The 19,770-nt window shown below is 48.9% G+C and overlaps 1 protein-coding gene and 1 long non-coding RNA gene across 8 annotated transcripts in view; one reads left to right on the forward strand and one right to left on the reverse strand.

Moving 5' to 3' along the window:
- Positions 1-4,390: 4,390 nt before the first annotated feature.
- On the reverse strand, positions 4,391-15,537 carry LOC100599797. The gene is made up of 2 exons (XR_121454.3): positions 14,645-15,537; positions 4,391-4,656 (listed from the first exon to the last, which is right to left on the reverse strand). It is a non-coding gene; the product is annotated as an uncharacterized LOC100599797 (long non-coding RNA).
- MTCL1 (microtubule crosslinking factor 1) overlaps positions 13,166-19,770 on the forward strand; it is a 130,092-nt gene continuing 123,487 nt past the window's right edge. For 6 of the 7 annotated variants that reach the window (XM_030810745.1, XM_030810742.1, XM_030810744.1 and 3 more), the window contains exon 1: positions 13,166-14,306. In XM_030810745.1, coding sequence (XP_030666605.1) covers positions 13,254-14,306 — 1,053 coding nt within the window. In that variant the 5' untranslated portion in view covers positions 13,166-13,253. Of the gene's footprint in view, positions 14,307-15,067; positions 15,140-19,770 lie in introns of those variants that run through there. The other variant, XM_030810750.1, reaches the window with a different exon arrangement.

Genomic DNA, 19,770 nt, shown 5'->3' on the forward strand with positions numbered 1-19,770 from the left:
GAGTTCAAGACCAGCCTGGCCAACATGATGAAAAACTGTCTCTACTAAAAATACAAAAATTAGCTGGGTGTGGTGGCAGGCACCTGTAATCCCAGCTATTTGGGAGGCTGAGGCAGGAGAATCCGCTTGAAACTGGAAGGTGGAGATTGCAGTGAGCCGAGATCGCGCCATTGCACTACAGCCTGGGTGAAAGGGCGAAACTCTGTCTTGAGGGAAAAAAAAAAAAAAAAAAAGGAAGAGTTTCATCCTTAGTTTAATACTCTGCTGTTGCACTAAACTTGAAATTCTTAGCCCATTGATCTCTGAACCTGTGTTTCTTAAAAGAAATCCAATGGGACAATGGAGTGTGTGGATGAACAGAGCAGACACATGCAAGATACATGTCTGCTGTTTCTTGCCATCTGGTTTGCACGCTGCATTTATGTGGCCCCTGAGCACAGCATTCCAGTGGGCCATGACATATGGAATTCAGCAAGGCTCAACGCAAATACAAGGTAAGGTAAGGGTGTCATGTCCATGACCAAGTAGGCAGAGGCACTGGAGCTCTGAGAGGCTATGCTTTCCTTTGGACCAGGAACTGACCAGAACTGGCTTTTGAATGCAGCAAGGAGACAGACAGTAGTTTTCAAAGATGCACAGATGGCCGAGAAACCCTATCACATGCTTTCTTACTCATGCAATTTCCCTCTACTAGCCAACCCACTGTTCCTTTTTCTTCTAATTCTTCCTTACTCTTTAGTAAGCTGAAAGAAGAGTGTTTGTAAAATACATGAATATCAAGAAGCAAAACAAAAATAGTTGCGTTAGTTTGGGACAGTGTTTCTACAGTTCTAGTAAGAACAAAATATGTAAGCATACGAGATTCAAAATATAAATTGTGTAATATCTGTGATCCAATGTGAGCTAAAAGCTCATGTTTTTTGCATTTAAAAGTGTCATTGCACAACAGAAAGATTTATGGTCTTGTTTTTGTCTTGATCCATCACGGTCTTAGAGTGCCCTTGTGCAATGCTAAGGTTCTGTGAAATGGTTTATATTGAGCAGGAGAACACAGGGCCTCGCTTGGAGGGCCAGGTGAGGTCCTAGGAACACAAATGCCTGGGTGACCATGGGGACCAGCTCCAGATGTCAGCCACAGCTTTTCTCTTTCTTGTGACATTTCCTGTATGAGATTATGTGCCCCATCAAGGCAGGTACCATGGTTTTTTTTTCATCCCTGCATTTTTGAAGGTGTTCAATAAACAATCTTCAAATGAATGAGTGTATACACGAGTGAGTGGATGAACAGGCTATGAGGATTCTTCATCTTCTATCCCAGTTGGATTCAATTTGGAGATGTTCTTACCTGTGGGAATGTGCATTAGTCATGGCTGACCATGCATGGTGAGCTGCCCAGGCTGGGCCAGTTCACACCTGTTGTCCCCTGTAATTACTGATTATCTCCTTTCACTCTCAAATGTTCTATGATCCGGATGATAAACTATATGACCACCCTAATTACAGAAGGTTGGAAGGCTTCAGAACGAGAATAATAACTAGAAGATACCAGTCACGGGACTTCCTAAAGATAGGTGTTGATGAAGGAGGGGACAGCAAATGCTTTCTAAGGCCTCTTTCTTTTTCTTTAGATGGGATCTTGCTCTATTATCCAGGCTGGAATGCAGTGGTGCAATCATGGCTCACTGCAGCCTCAAACTCCCAGGCTCAAGCAATCCTCCCACTTTACCCTCCTTAGTAGCTGGAACTACTGGCACATGCCACCGTGACCTGCTAATTTATTTTTTTGGCGGGGGGGAAGGATTGGGTCTTGCCATGTTGCCCAGGCTGGTCTTGAACTCCTGGGCTCAAGCAATTCTCCTGCCTCAGCCTCCCAAAGCGCTGGGATTATAAGCATTGGCTACCATACCCGGGATCTAAGGGCTCTTTCTGCTCTCAGATTCTTAGATCCTGTGAGATATATTATATATACACATATGTATTGTCATATATATTATATTTTATGTTATTATATATAATTTTTTCTTTATTTACAGACATTCTTCATTTTATTGTGCTTTGTTTTATCGCACTTTGTAGATACTGTGTTTTTTACAAATTGAGGCTTTGTGGCAACCCAGCATCGAGTGCATCTACTGGCACTACTTTTCCAACAACATGTGTCACTGTGTCCCATTGTGGTAATTCTCACATACTTCACAATTTATCCTGACCATTATGACCATTATCTGTCGTGGTGATCTTTGATCAGTGATCTTTGATGTTACTATTGTCATTGTTTTGGGGTGCACTCATATGAGATGACAGACTTAATTGATCAGTGTTATGTGTGTTCTGACTGCAATATTTAAAGGAGGAAATACAAAATTTACTTATTCCAAATCCACAGTATTGAAAAACACAAAACCATGGCTAACACTCAACACTCTACCCCAATAAGGTCGTCAGGAATATGTAGAACTAACTGTGATATTGTGAAATATGTATTTGGTCTTCCTCCCCCTCTCCTGGTATACAGCTCCTAAAATCCTTGGACTCTTCGAAGTGATAAATGCCTTTCTGTAGCTTCAGGATGGGGGCTGTCACTGGAAATACCAAGATAAGATTAGAGAGTTGGGACTTTCAACCCCACCTCCCAATCTCCAAGGAGTGGGGAGGGGCTGAATTTAAGTTGATCAGCAATGGCCAATGGTTTAATCACTCACGCCTAGTTAAGGAACTTAAAAACCCAAAAGGACTGGGTTCAGGGAGCTTCTGGATCGCTGAACTCGTGGAGGTTCCTGGAGGCTGGTATGCCCATGGAAGCTCCATGTCGCTTTCCCCATACTTCACCCTATGCATCTTTTCTTCTGTGTCCTTTGTGATATCCTTTATAACAGTAAACATGTTTCCCTGGGTTCTGTGAGCTGCTCCGGCAAATCAATCAAAGCCAAGGAGAGGGTCATGGGAATTCTGATTTATAGCCAGATTGGAAGCAAGGGTCACAGCCTGGGGCTTTTGATGAGCATCAGAAGTATGGTGGGTGGCCTTATGGGGCTGGGGCCTCAACCTGTGTAATCTGAGGCCATCTCTAGGTAGACAGTGTCAGAACTGAATTGAACTAGAGGACACCCAGCTGATGTCCACTGCAGAATTAATGCTTGTTTGCTGGGGAAAAATCCCTGCACATCTGGCATCAGAATTGTGTTGTGAGGGTAGAGTGGGAGAAAACTGAGTTTGTTTTTTTGACTCACCAGCATTTGTTATATTAATTCCATCATATTAACCTTCCTAATTATGCTATCCTATTAAAATTAGTTAGCATCCTTTGAGTATATTTTGTCTGAGAATGAACAGAGGTGATGATACGGTTTGGATGTTTCGTCCCCTCCAAATCTCACATTAAATGGTGACCTCCAATGTTGGAAGTGGGCCTGGTGGGAGGTGTTTGTATCATGGGGGTAGATTCTTCATGAGTAGCTTAGCACCATCCCCTTGGTGATGAGTGAGTTCTCGCTCTGAGTTCACATGAGATCTGGTTATTTAGAAGTGTGTGGCACCTCCCCCAACCCTTGTTCCCATGTTCACCACGTGGTGCCTGTTCCCTGTCACCTTAAACGGTGATTGGAAGCTCCCTGAGGCCCTCACCAGAAGCAGATGCTGGAGCCAGGCTGGCGTAGCCTGCAGAACCATTAGCCAATTAAACCTCTTATCTTTATAAATTACCCAGCCTCAGGTATTTCTTTATGGTGACACAAAAATGGCTGAACACAGGTGACCTACAGTTTATTGTGAATAATCCCACACTGATAATTATTAGGTTGGTGCAAAAGCAATTGTGGTTTTTGCCATTAAAAGTAATGTAAAAAGGGTGGGGCACAGTGGCTCATGCCTGTAATCCCAGCACTTTGGGAGGCTGAGGGGGGTGGATCACCTGAGGTCAGGAGTTTGAGACCAGCCTGGCCAACATGGAGAAACCCCGTCTCTACTAAAAATACAAAAAATTAGCCAGGCATGGTGGCACGTGCCTGTAATCCCAGCTACTCAGGAGGCTGAGGCAGGAGAATCACTTGAACCCAGGGGGGCGGAGGATGCAGTGAGCCAATATCATGACACAGCACTCCAGCCTGGGCGACAAGAGCGAAACTCCATTTCAAAAAAAAAAGTAATGTAAAAAGTAATAAAAATAGCACTTTTAAGTCAACCTTAACTCTCAGATTCATAAAGCTGGGAATAATATTAAAGCTTATTTAAATTCAACTCCTTAATTTTATAGACAAGGCCTCTAAGGCCCAGGAAGACTGAGCCTATTTTGTGCAAGGTCACTAAACAAATCATTGTGTCCAGGCATAGAAGCCACATTGTTCTATCTCTTCATTGGTAAAGTATGCCTGACAATAATTTTACACAGGAATAATACTTAAAATGTTTATTTCATAAGCACTGTTATTTGCTGCTATGGAACCTTCTGTAAATCCATGGTTCTATTTTTGCTTTCCATGTAAACATATGCTTATTTTGTATGTAAAGATGAGCTTAGAGTTGGGCTGGAAAGCCAGACTTCCTTCCAGACAGCAGGAGGAAATGGGAAATGGCATCCTCTATTTCAAATCTCTACTTCTGTTTTGACAGGTAATAATGTTGCCAGATGACAGGGGTTCCAGCCAGGTCCAGTTGTCACTGTAGAGAAAGCCAATCACTGAGACGATGAGTATTGCTGGGGAAGAAAGGCTTTAATGCAGGTGATGTCAGCTGGGACATGGGAGACCAGTCTCAAATCTGTCTCCCTAACTAACTAAAGTTAGGGGTTTATATAGCAGGGAGTTAGGGAGAGGTAAAGAAGAGGAATTGGTCAACAGGCAGCAGGTGCATCTCATGACTGGATACCATCATCTGAAAAGTTTCAGTTCCCTGATACTATCTGGGAGGCCTGATGGTTGGTTTCCTGAGAAAGAAACTCAGACAAAACAAATGTAAGTTCCTCAGGCTTCAGTTCCATGGGAAAATCAAGCCGGGTTCAGCAACTCTGTAGGCAGAGAAATCAGCAATGGTGAATTATGATAAGAGCAAACATGGTGAGATGTAGAATGTTCTCAATTAACCCGCTAATTTCTCTTAAATTTTTTGGAAACACATGCTGCTGACCAGGAAAGGTAGAGAACTTTGATTAGTTTTCCTTACATAACAACGTATTTTCCCTGTGCAACAAGCTTAGAATCCCAGGATAATTTTTGAAAGTTTAGCAGTTATGTTTTAAGAGAAAAAGAGTTCAAATGTTCAATTTCAAGGCAATATGCCAAAAGGTTGCAAACATGTAGCAAACATGCCAAAAGGTTGTGTAAGGGAATTCTGCCTCCCTTGATGAAAGAAGATTCTTAGAACCACCTGGAGGCTGTTTTAAATTATACACACACCCATCACCCTGGTGCTGACCATTCCATAATAGATTCTATTTTATCCCAGTGGGGAAGGGTGCCATCCCAAAAGCCACCACAAGGGGGCACCCTCCAGGACATCGCGGCTCTCCCTGGGCAGGAGCTGTCTCCTTCTCAACCCTGCCAGCCCCAGAGCCCCGCCTGCTTTTTTTTTTTTTTTTTTTTTACAAATGCCATTTAATTTCTTGAAATGAGAATCACTACTTGTGGTTGTCACTCCCCTAACCATATATTTTAAAAAACTGATATACTTCTCTAATGGTAATACAAAAAAGAAATAATAAGAAAGCAACTTATAACAAAATAATACCTATTTCAATATATAAAGCTTAGGTACAGATATACTTACAAAATATATAATAAAGTAGTCAGATGCTCTACATAGAAGCAACTGCTAAAACACGGACAAATACAGGTGGGTTCTATTCATGACTCCAATCCCTTGAGTGGCACTGCCTCAATGAAATGATCAAAGATAAAAAATGCATTGAAAATCTCCAAATAAAATGCAGTCTTTATTTTATTTTTGTTGTTGTTGTTTTGTTTTGAGACAGAGTCTCCCTCTCTCACCCAGTGCAGTGGTGCGATCTCAGCTCACTGCAACCTCCACCTCCTGGGTTCAAGTGATTCTCCGCCTCACCTTCCCAAGTAGCTGGAATTACAGGCGTGTGCCACCACGTCCGGCTAATTTGTTGTATTTTCAGTAGAGATGGGGCTTCGCTTTTTCGGGCAGGCTGGTCTCAAACTCCTGACCTCAAATGATCCGCTGCCCTCAGCCTCCCAAAGGCTGGGATTATAGGCATGAGCCACTGTGCCCAGCCCAGTCTTGAATCATTGTGGTTTCATTCCTAAAAAAAAATTCAGTTGATATTAAAACAACCCTAAAAACATACTGCTTTAGCATACATATATCAAAACAACATGGTGCACTCTGTCAATGTAATTATGATTTGTCAATTAATAGTTATATTAATTTTTAAAAAATGTTTTAAAAGCTTAAAAAATACTGCTTTATATGTAAAAGTATTGTGTTTATGTGTAAAACATGTACCTCTAGCCCTAGATAATGATAAACAGATTTTTTTACCCACGTGAATGTTTCAGGGGACACTTGGAATTCCTGTAGTAGGAGAGATGACTCTTTTTTTTTTTTTTCTTTTTCTGAGATGGAGTCTCACTCCATCGCCCAGGCTGGAGTGCAGTGGTGAGATCTCAGCTCACTGCAACCTCTGCCTCCTGGGTTCAAGCGATTCTCTCACCTCAGCCTCCCGAGTAGCTGGGATTACAGGCACATGCCACCATGCCCGGCTAATTTTTGTATTTTTAGTAGAGACAGGGTTTCATCATGTTGGCCAGGCTGGTCTCAAACTCCTGGACTCAAGTGATCCACCACCTCAACCACCCAAAATGCTAGGATTACAAGTGTGAGCCACCTCATCCCACCTGGGACGACCCTTCTCTGGGCACACTGCAAGATATCTAGCCACCCTGACTACTCCCCTGCCCTCACTTAAATGCCAGTAGTGCCCTCCAATCCAGTTGTTGTGACAACAGAAAACACCCCAGAATACGTCTAGAATGCTCCCTGTGGCTGCTTCCATCCCCATGAAGAACCACTGGTCAGGAAGGAAAGGGCCTCCTTACACCTTCACCTCTCTACTTCCTCTGGTTCTCATGTCACAGGGGGACTCCCCTGTTCTCCCAGCAGACTCTAGAGCACGCCTTAGGTTGGGACTCTCTAGTGCAGGTTTAAGTGAGCAAATATCCATCATCCAGCATCTCACATGCATAGAGGTGGGTCATCTCGCACAGTATTGGAAGGAGTTTTGAACAGAAATAGGAAGAACGCAAATGACAAGCCATGTGACACTTGGACCTGTGTAGAAACACTAACACATGTGCCTGTGGTCCCAGCTACTTGGCAAGCTGAGGTGGGAGGATCACTGGAGCCTCACTTGGTTTTTTTGGTAGAGACAGGATTTTGCCATGTTGCCCAGGCTGATCTCACTGATCTGCAGTGAGCTATGATTGCACACTCCGCTCCAGCCTGGGTGACCAAGCAAAACCTTGTCTTTTTAAAAAAAAAAAAAAAAAAAAAAAGAAGGAAGAGAGAAAAAAGAAACACTAACAGTGTTTTTCTTTTTCTTTTTTTTTTTTTTTTTTTTGAGACGGAGTCTTGCTCTGTCGCCCAGGCTGGAGTGCAGTGGCGCAATCTCGGCTCACTGCAAGCTCCGCCTCCCGGGTTCACGCCATTCTCCTGCCTCAGCCTCTCCGAGTAGCTGGGACGACAGGCGCCCGCCACCACGCCCGGCTAATTTTTTTTGTTTTTAGTAGAGATGGGGTTTCACCGTGGTCTTGATCTCCTGACCTCGTGATCCGCCCGCCTCGGCCTCCCAAAGTGCTGGGATTACAAGCATGAGCCACCGCGCCCGGCCCTAACAGTGTTTTTCAATGGGAAGTAAGATAATTACTTGCATCAAAAGTATTTGTTAAAAATACAGCCTTCCGGCGGGTGTAGTGGCTCACACCTGTAATCCCAGCACTTTGGGACTCTGAGGCAGGCAGATCATTTGAGGTCAGGAGTTTGAGACCAGCCTGCCCAACATGGCGAAACCCTGTCTCTACTGAAAATACAAAAAATTAGCTGGGCGTGGTGGCGGGTACCTGTAATCTCAGCTACTCAGGAGGCTGAGGCAGAAGAGTCGCTTGAGTCCAGGAGGCGGAGGTTGCAGTGAGCCAAGATCACGCCACTGCACTTTAGCCTGGGCAACAGAACAAGATTCCACCTCAAAATGATAATAATAGTAATAATAACAATAAAAATATACAGCTTTCTGGGCTCATATCTCTTAAATCAGATCCCTGGGGATGTGGTCAGATAATTTGCATTTTTAACAGTCTCACCAGGAGATTTTAAAGTCCTCAAGGTTTAAGAGCCTCTTAAGTTATTGTCATTGTCACCACCAACACCATGCACAGCTGCCAATGTGGCCATGAAGGCTTTTTCAGGTCCCATGTGGCATTTTGGCAATCACCCCTGCAAAGAGAGCTGGGAGGTCCCCACAGACCCCAGTGTTGGGTGCAGACTCCGGTTTCAACATTTGGCGGGTGGTGGGGAGGCGGGGGGATCAGGCATTATTAGGTTGTCTCTTTTTAAAGGTAACTTTCTTGCAGTGCCCAAAAAGCCACTCGCTCTGAAAAATTCCCTCTTCTTTCCATTCTTTTCAAAGAGGATGATTTCATGATTTCTCATGACTTCAACCAGGAATGCTTTCATATTTTAAATGTGCCTTTCTGTTAAAATAAAGAGAAAAACTGGAAGATACATATATGCCTGGGTTTGGACAATGTATTAAAGGTATAGAAATTCTGCATATAATTCTGCCTGGGAGTATAGAGTGAAGTATAGGCCTGAGTAAGTCACTTTTTTTTTTTTTGTCTATGAGTCAAACCAAGTAAAAAAAGAATTCATTTCTCTTTATATAACTGTATAGACACAGAATAGATTTCTAACTCTCTGAGTGAGAGTTTGGAATCTGAGTGAAAAATTTGGTTTGCTCATATTTTAAGAGTTTTGAAGATTATTTCACTGGTGTTAAATAATGATGATGATTTTGAAGGTTATTTCACTGGTGTTAAATGATGTTGATGACATTGATAATAATACCTTACCCAAGGCCACACAGACAGCAAATGACTTGGGCAGGATTTGAACCCAGGTTTACCTGGTGTCAAAGCCTCAGGTCTTGTCATCATACCACACTGTTCTTGGACAAAGAGGTTGTGAACACAGCCACACAAACATTACTCATCACACCACTGCTGCATGCAGCTCCCTAGGACGGTACTTGGGCCTCTGCAGAGGAATGAGATGATGGGGCCCTGGGCCTTGTGCCAGTATTTACAATCCAGGGTTGCAATGCAGGGAATCAGCCACAGTGAAGCAACCCGGAGATCTGCAAGCACAGGAAGGCACCACCACCCTTGACACGAGGCAGTGGAGGATGAAAAGCTACCAGGAGGAGCAGTCCATCCAGTGATGGCTGGAACCTCACTCAGAAATCCACTCCTCATGGAGACCCAGCCACCACCAGAGAAGCCGCCTGTGGCAGACAGAGTAAGAAATAACCTGGTTTCTTCCTTCTGGGTCCACTCCCATCTCCTGATGGCACCTCCACCGGCCAAACCCAATCAGCAAACCCAGCGGCCTGGAAACCCACGCTTCCACTCACATCAGAGTAGCAGAAGGGCAAGACTGGATCTGAGGGCACACAGATGAAAACAGGCACGCCCATGCTGGGTTTTGTTATTGCACAGAATAAGCACTTTACGGTTCCCTTAAATAGTAAATCCCCTATTACCTTTAGATTAATTTGATTTAACAGAAAAATAATTTAAAATCAAGTATTTCCTTTCTTTGCTCCCTCCTTCCCTTCCTTCCTTCACTTCCCTTCCTTCCCTCCCTCCCTCCCTCCCTCCCTTCCTTCCTTCTTTCATTCCTTCCCTTCCTTCCTTCACTTCCCTTCCTTCCCTCCCTCCCTCCCTCCCTTCCTTCCTTCTTTCCTTCCTTCCCATTTTTTTGAGACAGGGTTTCACTCCCATCACCCAGGCTGGAGTGCAGTGGGGTGATCATGGCTCACTGCAACCTCCCCTCCTGGGCTTGAGGCCTCAGCCTCCTAAGTAGCTGGAACTACAGGTGTACACCACCATGCCCAGCTTATTTTTGTATTTTTGGTTTTTTTGGTAGAGACAGGATTTTGCCATGTTGCCCAGGCTGATCTCAAACTCCTGAGCTCAAGATATCTGCCCACCTTGGCCTCCCAAAATGCTGGGATTACAGGCGTGAGCCACCATGCCTGGGTCACTTTTTCTTTTTTTGTTTTTTTTTTGAGTGACTTTAAAAAACATCTATTATGCAAGCAGATATCTCTTTATACCTGTAACTCACTGAATACTGAATACAAAGAAAGCATTATTGGCTGGGCTGGGTGGTGCATGCCTGTAGTCCCAGCTACTTGGGAGGCTGAGGTGGGAGGATGGCTTAAGCCCAGGAAGTTTGACTTCAGTCTGGGCAACACAGCAAGACCCCATCTCTTAAAAAAAAACGAAGAAACAAAAAAAAAAAGGGAAAGCACTGATTGAATACTTCCTTACAAAGAGCTAGTAGTCCCATTTGCCAGGCTAATAATAAGTAATAAGGAGGATAAATTTTATCTGACTCATTACCTGAAAGAAAGAGAAGCTGGCTGCAAATCCTATAGTCATCAAGCTACTGTCTTTGGAAGACTAACGTATTGAAACTTTTTTGGGGGGCCCTTTCTTTGAGTGTATATGGTATGAGAAGCTGGCAAGCTTGTGCTGAGAGTCCTGGCCATAATTCTTCGGAAATGTGAGGGTGTGGGAGGCTTCAGGGCCTCTGGAGGAAGTTCCAGGCAGAGGTCAGTTGTGCTCTGGCCCGACCTCAGACCCCCTCCCCAGGAAGGGGAGAGCTAGAGCGCCCTCTGGGGACAGCAGGCCCGGCGCGCGCGGTGGCCAACACCTCTCAAGCCTTTCGAGGTATGCCGTCATCCACGCCCACCGTGGAGCCAACAGTGTCCTCCCAACGCTGGAGAAACGGCTAGGGCATTAGCCTCAAAGGAGATTAAGGAATTGGATTTCGTAGAGACTGGATTTCGTGCGTGCTGTCTCACATTCAGACGCATTCCCAGAAAAACGACTGAAAGACCACAACAGCAGCAGAGCAGGTGAGGTCTCAATGGCCCCCCCAGAGTTCAGCCAGGGCGAGGCAGGACGACTTCCGGGCAGGGCTCTCCTGACTTACAGGATTACAAAAAAAGGGTTCATCCTGCATTTTTTGAAGCAGATGGCTAAGTAGGGTAAATCTGTGGTTAAGATCACAGACTTTGGAGTCGATTTTTTCCTTCTATTTTTGCGAGTCGGCCCCCTCTTCTCTGTCCCTGCTCCAACGGCCCCCTCACCGCGCATACTGCCACAGCCACTCGCAGCTCCCGTGGCCCACCTCCCTCTCCTCCAGGTTGCTGCCCCCGGAGTCTTTCTGAGCACGTCAGATCATCTTGCTCAGAATACCCCGTGGCTACGGCCTTTAGGATAATGCCCAACGGCCTTGGTAGGATATTTGGTGCCACACACCCTCCAGTCTCCCCTCTAATCCCTAACCTACCTGCCTCCCCGCCTAGGGGCCCTGTTCTCTGCAGGTTCTACTGTGTCCTGGGCCCTCAGCTGAGAGACCAACCCGTCCTTCCAGGAAAATGCAAGCCTCCCCAGGCGGGGTTACGCTCCCGCCCTCCATTTTGTAATTATTACCTGACCCTCTGCCTCCTGCAACGCCAGGGCTAGAGGACAGGCTGACCCTTATTCCTATGGGCACTGGCCAACATCCAACGCCTGGAACATAAACTGCACCCAATGGTATGTGAACTGGACTTTACAGTTTGCACGGTGTGTTCTGGTATTTGCTAAATCTTCACACACACTCAGGTGGTAGTACAGGTAGTTTTAATGATACAGGCGAGGGAACTGGGGCTCAGAAAGGTCTAGTGCTTTGCGCATGGGAGCCTCAAGTGGTAGAACCGGTGGCCGGGCTCCGGGATCTCTGAGCGGAAAGCCTGCAGGACCCGGAATCCTGAGGACCTGGGTTTAAACCCGCTCAGCTAGGGACTGGGTGAGGCATCGCAGGCAAGTGACTTCACCTCCCAGCGCCGGTGCCCTAGTCTTCACCGAAGACAGCAATTCCAATCCGGGACTGTGGTGAGCCTTAAATAAAATACTGCTCAGTAAGTGGCCAGCAGGCCTGGCTCGCAGCCGAAACTGTAAGTGTGAGTTTCCTTTCTGACCCCCAGCTTGGCGAGGGCTCCTCCTGTTTGGGCAGCAGCTCCTCCTCTTCTGAGCTCCCGAGGCCACGGGGGTGCCAACTGTGGAGCGCCTGCCGTGCCGTTTTGACGCGAGAGCTGCGTCGGGTACCAGCGATCCTTAAAGGAGCTCGGGGACCAGGGGCACAGCTTGGAGAGGACAGCGGGGGAGGTGACGGGCCTCGGGAAGGCGGGCGGCGGATGGAGAGGCATGAGGGGGGCGTTGTCAGCCGCGGCACACGCCTTACCCAAGTGGCCGGCGCCGCCCCTTGCCCCCACTTCACCTCCGCCTCTTCCCTTCCTCCCTAGCTCCTGGCAGTGTCTCTAGGGCCTCAAAAAGCAAGGAGGGTCCCCGGGCGGCGAGGGCCCATGGACCCTGCCTGCGCCTGCTCCCAAGGGCGCGCAGGCCCCGCCCCGCCCCTGCCGGGCGCCCGCCCCGCGGAGAGCTAAAGCCCCGCCCCTTCCCTCGCCCCTCCCCCGCACGGCGCCGGCTGGCTGGAGGCGGGGCATGCGCACGGGCGGCGGGCGAGGGCGCTGGGCGGCGGGGAGGTGGGGCGCGCGCGTGCGGCTTCTCTCAGCCAGGAGCGGCGGGGGCGGGCGCGGGCAGCAGCGGGCTGGCGGTGGGCGGGGAGCGGGACGCGGGAGCCGGGCGCGCGCCGCCAGCGCCGCCGCGGCACCGGTGACCGCGAACCCGGAGCGCGGGGTCCGGGGATGAGAGCGGCCGGGAGCCGCCGCGCTGCTGAGCCGGGAGAACTCGATCCGCTGTGACCTCAGCGAGGGGCGAGCGCGGCGGCGGCGAGCCCCGCGGGAATCTTCGGGGCCGGGGTGCGGGGGGCGGGGACGGCGGGAGCGCAGGGCGCAGCCCGGGCGGGGCTGGGACAGTGATGAGCGAGCGCGCGGGGAGGCTGCACGCCGCCGCCGCCGCCGCCGTCCGGAGCATCTGCCGCCTGAGCTGCTGCCCGCGGACCCGGCCATGGAGACGCTGAACGGCCCCGCGGGCGGAGGTGCCCCGGACGCGAAGCTGCAGCCGCCCGGCCAGCACCACCGCCACCACCACCTCCACCCGGTGGCCGAGAGACGGCGGCTGCACCGTGCGCCCTCGCCCGCCAGACCCTTCCTCAAGGACCTGCACGCCCGGCCCGCCGCGCCCGGCCCGGCCGTTCCCTCCTCCGGCCGAGCCCCGGCGCCCGCCGCCCCGCGCTCGCCCAACCTCGCGGGCAAGGCGCCGCCCTCGCCGGGGTCCCTGGCCGCGCCCGGCCGCCTCTCCCGGCGCAGTGGCGGCGTCACGGGCGCGAAGGACAAGCCCCCGCCGGGCGCCGGGGCCAGAGCGGCGGGCGGTGCCAAGGTTGCCCTGGGAAGCAGGAGGGCGGCGCGCGTGGCGCCCGCGGAGCCGCCCTCCCGGGCTGGGAAGCCTCCCGGAGCCGAGCCGCCGTCTGCCGCTGCCAAGGGCCGCAAAGCCAAGCGCGGCTCCCGGGCGCCACCCGCCCGCACCATCGGCCCCCCGACCCCGGCCGCCCGGATCCCTGCCGTGACCCTCGCGGTGACCTCGGTGGCCGGGTCCCCGGCTCGCTGCTCGCGCATCAGCCACACGGACAGCAGCTCCGACCTCTCTGACTGCCCCTCCGAACCCCTGTCCGACGAGCAGCGCCTGCTCCCTGCCGCCAGCAGCGACGCCGAATCCGGCACGGGCTCCAGCGACCGTGAACCCCCACGAGGAGCGCCGACGCCGAGCCCCGCAGCCCGGGGAGCGCCGCCGGGCAGCCCCGAGCCCCCAGCGCACCTCGCCGCGCCCCTCGCCGCGGGCGCCTGTCCCGGGGGCCGGAGCATCCCGGGAGGGGTTTCCGGGGGTTTCGCGGGGCTCGGCGTGGCGGAGGATGTCCGGGGGCGCTCGCCGCCGGAGCGACCAGTCCCTGGGACCCCCAAGGAGCCCAGCCTGGGCGAGCAACCTCGGCTCGTGTCAGCGGCGGAGGAAGAGGAGCTGCTGCGGGAGATGGAGGAACTGCGCTCGGAAAACGACTATCTCAAGGTGAGCCGCGCCTCTGCCGCAGGTGTCCTGGGGCGCCGCCGGAGGGCCTGGCTGCGGCGCGGACCCGCCAACCCCTCCTTCCCGGGCCTGTCCAGCGCCTTCTCTCTCCTGCCCTCCACGGTCCTACCCCCGCATTGTCAGGCATTGGGAACTTAAGCCCAAATTTCTGGAAGGAGAAGCAAGACCTGTGGGTCCCTGCCAGTTCGCAACCCACTTCTCTTTTCTCGCGTTTAGAACTCTTGCGTCTCTTCGCTGATACTTTTACTTTTGTTGACTTGTAATCGTTTTGGGGACATCAGCCGACGCCCCCATCTCCTCTCAGAACGTGCCAGCCTCACCTTTAGGAACAGGTGATCCTTCGCCAGGGAGCTCTAGCCGGGCCACGTGCGGGCGTGGCGGTTCAGGACAATGCCACTGGGGGGCCCCGGCTACGGACCCGCTTGCCCCTTCTCCTGCAATAACAGAAAGAGCTGGGGGCCCTCAGGGTCTCCTGGGCTCCGACATCCCGGGTAGAGGGGACCGCGCCGTTTTCGGTGAGCAAGCTGAAGCTCAGTAGAGGTCCTTGGAGTGTGGCCTGGGTTGAGGAGCAACGGTGTTGCGCGGGCCAGTCTTTTGTAAGCATTCAGGAGCCGGCTTTCTGTGTCAGGAGAGGCCACGCCAGCACTTTCTAAGGAATCGCGGCGCCTGCTGCACTCTCTGAGTATTTTCCGGCAGGGCCTGCGGGCAGTGGCCTCTTAGTCGCCTTAGCACTGAGTGCTTAATCCGGCTCCATCTTTTCTCCACGGAGGGGGCCTGGCGCTGCAGACGGGGTTCTCGGGGTCAGGACGATCCAGGTGACTTGAGAGAAAATAAGGGGAGTTCTATTGATAGCAACTGTTTTATTTATTGTAGTCTTCAGGTTAGTAAACAACTCCAGTGGCATAAATCTGTGTAATCTGTTAAGTCTTAATGAGCAGCCAGCCAAACCCAGGGGTGTGGCCCTGCTTCTTCAGTGGGTTATGTGATTTGAGCTGTTTTCTCAGCAAATGGTGAGCTAACCAATACGGGCCCAGTTTTTGGCTAGTGGGATTGAGGATTGGGCTTTAAGGTGAATGGTGAAGTCTGCAGTTCACACGGAAATCAGAGCACATTAACTGCTGGGTGATCTCAAGCCTAAATTTCTTATGGAGCTGCTCCAACCAACTGAGCCTTGTAGTTATTTTACTTTGTGCAAGAAGTAACAGTGAGGCAGAGAAAGAGAGGTGATAAAAGAAAGATTGGGACTTAAAGCAAGATGTTTCAGATAGTATGTTTGCTTTTGTCACTTACTCTTAGGTAATAGACAACGGAGTGAAGTTCAAAGGCAACTATGTTGTGGGTGACTCCATCATGAAAGCAGCTCTTTTGTAAATCTTCAACAAATGTAAGCTCCCTGAGGGTGACCAAGATATAATCTTGTTGTTTTTGTATCCCTGGCTCTTACTTTGTATCCCTGACTTACTTTCTGATTGAATGGTGTTTATCCAAATGACTGCTATGCAAGGGAAAATTGTATTTCTTTAAAGAAGTTTCTTATTACATCTTTGATCTTAAGGTAGGCTGTCCATCATTTTGAAGTTCATTCTTGGTGCAACTGGTTATTTGCTTTATTTTTTCCCAATGAATGAAATGTGTCTGAGCCTGGAGTCTGATACAGTGTGTTTGATATTTCACTGGATCTTCCCAACAACAGGGTGGTGGTGGTGGTATCATGATCATAACTACTATTTCACAGACGGAGATGGCTGAGAACCTAAAACAGAAATGACTTGGCCAAGGTCATAGAGTGGGTAAGTGGTGGCACCTGCGTTTCCCCAGAGCCTCTGTCCATTTTACTGCACCGGGATACAGCCCTATTTCCAGCGAGGCTGCTTTCCTCCGAGCACACTGCTTCTGAGTTTTTTTCGTAGCTCAAAATGTTCCTTGTGGTGAGCTTCCCTAGGGGCCCTCTGTTTTCTTTTCAGGTGAGAGGGCCGTCATGCCCGTCTCTCCACTAGCCTGTGTACGAATGGTCACATAAATCCCACTGCCAGTGTTTCAGTTGTGGGGACTGTTCAGTTGCCATTTACTGTGGAGAAGGTGTCACTTGGATCCGTTTACTCTGCCTGAGCCCACCTCCCCACCGTTCCTCCAACAGCGGGGAGAGAAGAGGGTTCTGAAGGAGGCTAGCAAACCAGATGATTGTGTGTATGCATGTGAGGTACTCGCTTGGCCACTCAGAAGCTTAAATGACAATAGTTCAATTCGGGAAAGAAACGCAAGGATCCTAATGGACTTTTCTACAGGTCATGGAGCCTGCCCACATGTGCAAAATTGGGCCCAGAGCTTCAGGGAACTCCTGGGGCAGAGGCAGTAGTCATGCCTTTGCAGTGGTGGTTAGCATGTGCCCTTTATAAATCAAAACTGTTCTTTTTGTTGTTTTCAGGAGTACTTTTTTCTGTTTTTTGTTTTTTGTTTTTAAAGGGACGGTCTTGCCCCGTGGCCCAGGCTAGAGTGCAGTGGCATGATCGTAGCTCACTACAACCTTGAACCCGTGGGCTCAAGTGATCTTCCTGCCTCATCCTGATAAGTAGCTGGGACCACAGGTACACACCACCAAGCTGGGCTAATTTTTAAATTTTTTATGGAGACAGGGTCTGGCTATGTTGTCCAGGCTTGTCTTGAACTCCTGGCTTCAAGTGATCCTCCCTCCTTGCCCTCCCAAAGTGCTAGGATTACAAGTTTGAGCCTCTGTGCCTGGTAGGAGTAGTTTTTAAAGAGGGTAGATTAAAGTATATCCTTGACCTGCTGCTTTGTTAGGGAGTGCTGCACAGTACTAACTCTCAGGATTAGATATAGGATCCATCTGTTCCAATGTATCTGACAAGAGGCTCAGCCCACAAATTTTACGTTGCTATATTCTGGAGGATTCCAAGTAAATACTGTCATCATTGTTGTACAAGACTGTCACAGTTTCTGAACAAGAATGACCAAAGCCCAATTCAACAGAAAAATAAGTCCAGCAAAACCTTAGGAGGATGTCCTTTGGATCAGGACATTTAAGTGGAATTATCTTGGCTTTTAGCCAGGCTGCTATATTTTTTATTTTATTTCTATTTATTTATTTTTGAGACGGAGTCTTGCTCTGTCGCCCAGGCTGGAGTGCAGTGGCGTGATCTCGGCTCACTGCACCCTCTGCCTCGCAGGTTCAAGCAGTTCTCCTGCCTCAGCCTCCCGAGTAGCTGGGATTACAAGTGCCCGCCACCACGCCTGGCTAGTTTTTGAATTTTTACTAGAGACAGGGTTTCATCATGTTGGCCAGGCTGGTCTTGAACTCCTGACTTCAGGCGATCTGCCTGCCTCGGCTTCCCAAAGTGCTTCTCATAAAACCCAGGCACTTTCTTAATGCTGAGGACTTTGGTAAAGCGCTGGTGTGTTCCTTCCCTGCCAGGCTGCCAGGACTATGTTTTGCTCGAGTGCTCGGAGACAATCAGACAAGCCGGAGTGCTCGTTGTCAACATATTAATTATGTTCTCTGTTTCCACAGGCTTTTCAGGAGGATTTAATCAGTTGGCATTTATGAGCCTATTTTGAAAATGCTTTTAGCAGCCATAACCCCACACCTCCCCCACCCCCAAATAGTGTCCTCTTGCCATGCTGACCTCCTGCAGGGTGGGTGAGGACTGGGGTGGGAAGAGCTATTTCTTTTTGCTTTGCTTTCTCAGTTATTTCATAGGAATTTTTTTTTGTTAAAAGAAAACAAGTTGGTGCTAGATACAAGGGCAGAGAAAATTGGCTTCTTGGAGAGGAATGATTTCCTAAGGGAGAGGTTGAGCTTTGGTTTTCTAGGCTGCAGTGTCTCACTGCTGATCCAAGCTTACCATCCTGCTTCTCACTGGAGTTAGCCTTTTGAGTTTCAGGCCCTGACCTGGTTTGTGACATTTGGCTGCCGGGCTGCCCAGATGCTGGGTGCTCAGTGTGCCCTGGGGGTGGAGGGGCACTTGGAGAGGAGCTCAAGCAGTGCTCTGCAGCTGAGGTGTCTCAGCGCCTCCTTGCTCCCCGCCTCCTCCTCCTTTCTCTTTCAGAAGGGTTAACATGGACAGTATTCCCCATTCTTTCCTGACATTCGCTGTCCATACCCACTCTGTATTCAGCCAGTGAAAGAGTGGCTGTGATCATTTTCAGTGGCAGCTAATGTAGACGAGGGCTGCGGCCACCAGCTGCTGGCTGGACCATCACCTGGTAGACAGTGGGAGTGGCCCTGCACCTCCATAGTTACAGCTGGGACTCTTGGAGAACATTTCCCTTGTCTGGAGGGAAATGAGGTGGATTATTCGTATGTTACAAAAGACAGTAGTTTCTGTCTGCCCAGAAGATAGAATTATTGCAGCAGTAGCCAGATGACTGCTTCTACCATCAAAACTGGGTCTATTTAAAGAGGAGGTGCTAAAATAGAGATAGTTACTGATTTTGGGTATTTAAAAGAGATTAAGATTTTCATATAGTTATTAACATGATTAAGAGTTTTCATCACTTATACTAAGAATCCATGGATTTGGTTTTTATTATATATTCATGGATAAAACTATCCTCTTAGAGGTTTTTATCAAAACATGTAATTTTAATCTTGGTTTACTCTAGTTCACACCTGGTACCTCATTATTCCTCTAATTTGAGATACATGATAAGGCTTGATTTGTCAGCCACAGGCAAAGGGGAATAGTTGACTGGACTTCACAGTACTTCAAGATTTCGTTTTATATACAAAACTTAAAAAAGATATTTAATTAAAACTAGCTTTTCAATGAGATAATGATTTAATACTTAAGTATTCTCCAGACTTGATGTTAATTCAGTAAAAAACTATTAAGGACAGTTTTTTTTCTGATTTCCGTGTATAAAAAGACAACAGCGATTTTGCAGTTTTATGTACTATCTCTAAATTACACCTGCCAGAAACATCATATGCTCTGCTTGATTTAGTTTACTGAAATTTTTAGTTGGCAGATGTCGTTAAGGTTCTGCAATACAGTTTTCTAAATTGGAGCATGCCGTCAGAAAATTAATGTAATGTTAGTTTGAAAATCACTATCCGTCATGACCCTAATTCCAATAATCATAGTTTTTGTTTTTCAAATGGCTGCTGCCAGCTTACATGGTTTATAATTTGCTTCTCTTTAACTTCTTTTCACTGAACCTGAAAATTACTTTTTTCTAGGCTCTCTGGGAAGAGTTGAAACACTGGCCCTGGTCCTATTGCTGCAACAGACCAATAATGGTGGAAAGCCATTTATACTTTTAGAATCTCAGTTTCCTCATTTTAAAGATGGGAGTATTAGCCAGGCATGGTGGCACGTGCTTGTAATCCCAGCTACTCAGGAGGCTGAGGCAGGAAGATCACTTGAGCCCAGGAACTCAAGGTGGCAGTGAGCCATGGCTGCACCACTGCGCTCCAGGTTGGGTCACA

This window comes from Nomascus leucogenys, chromosome 4 (genome assembly GCF_006542625.1).
Source record: "Nomascus leucogenys isolate Asia chromosome 4, Asia_NLE_v1, whole genome shotgun sequence".
Classification (NCBI taxonomy): Eukaryota; Metazoa; Chordata; class Mammalia; order Primates; family Hylobatidae; genus Nomascus; species Nomascus leucogenys.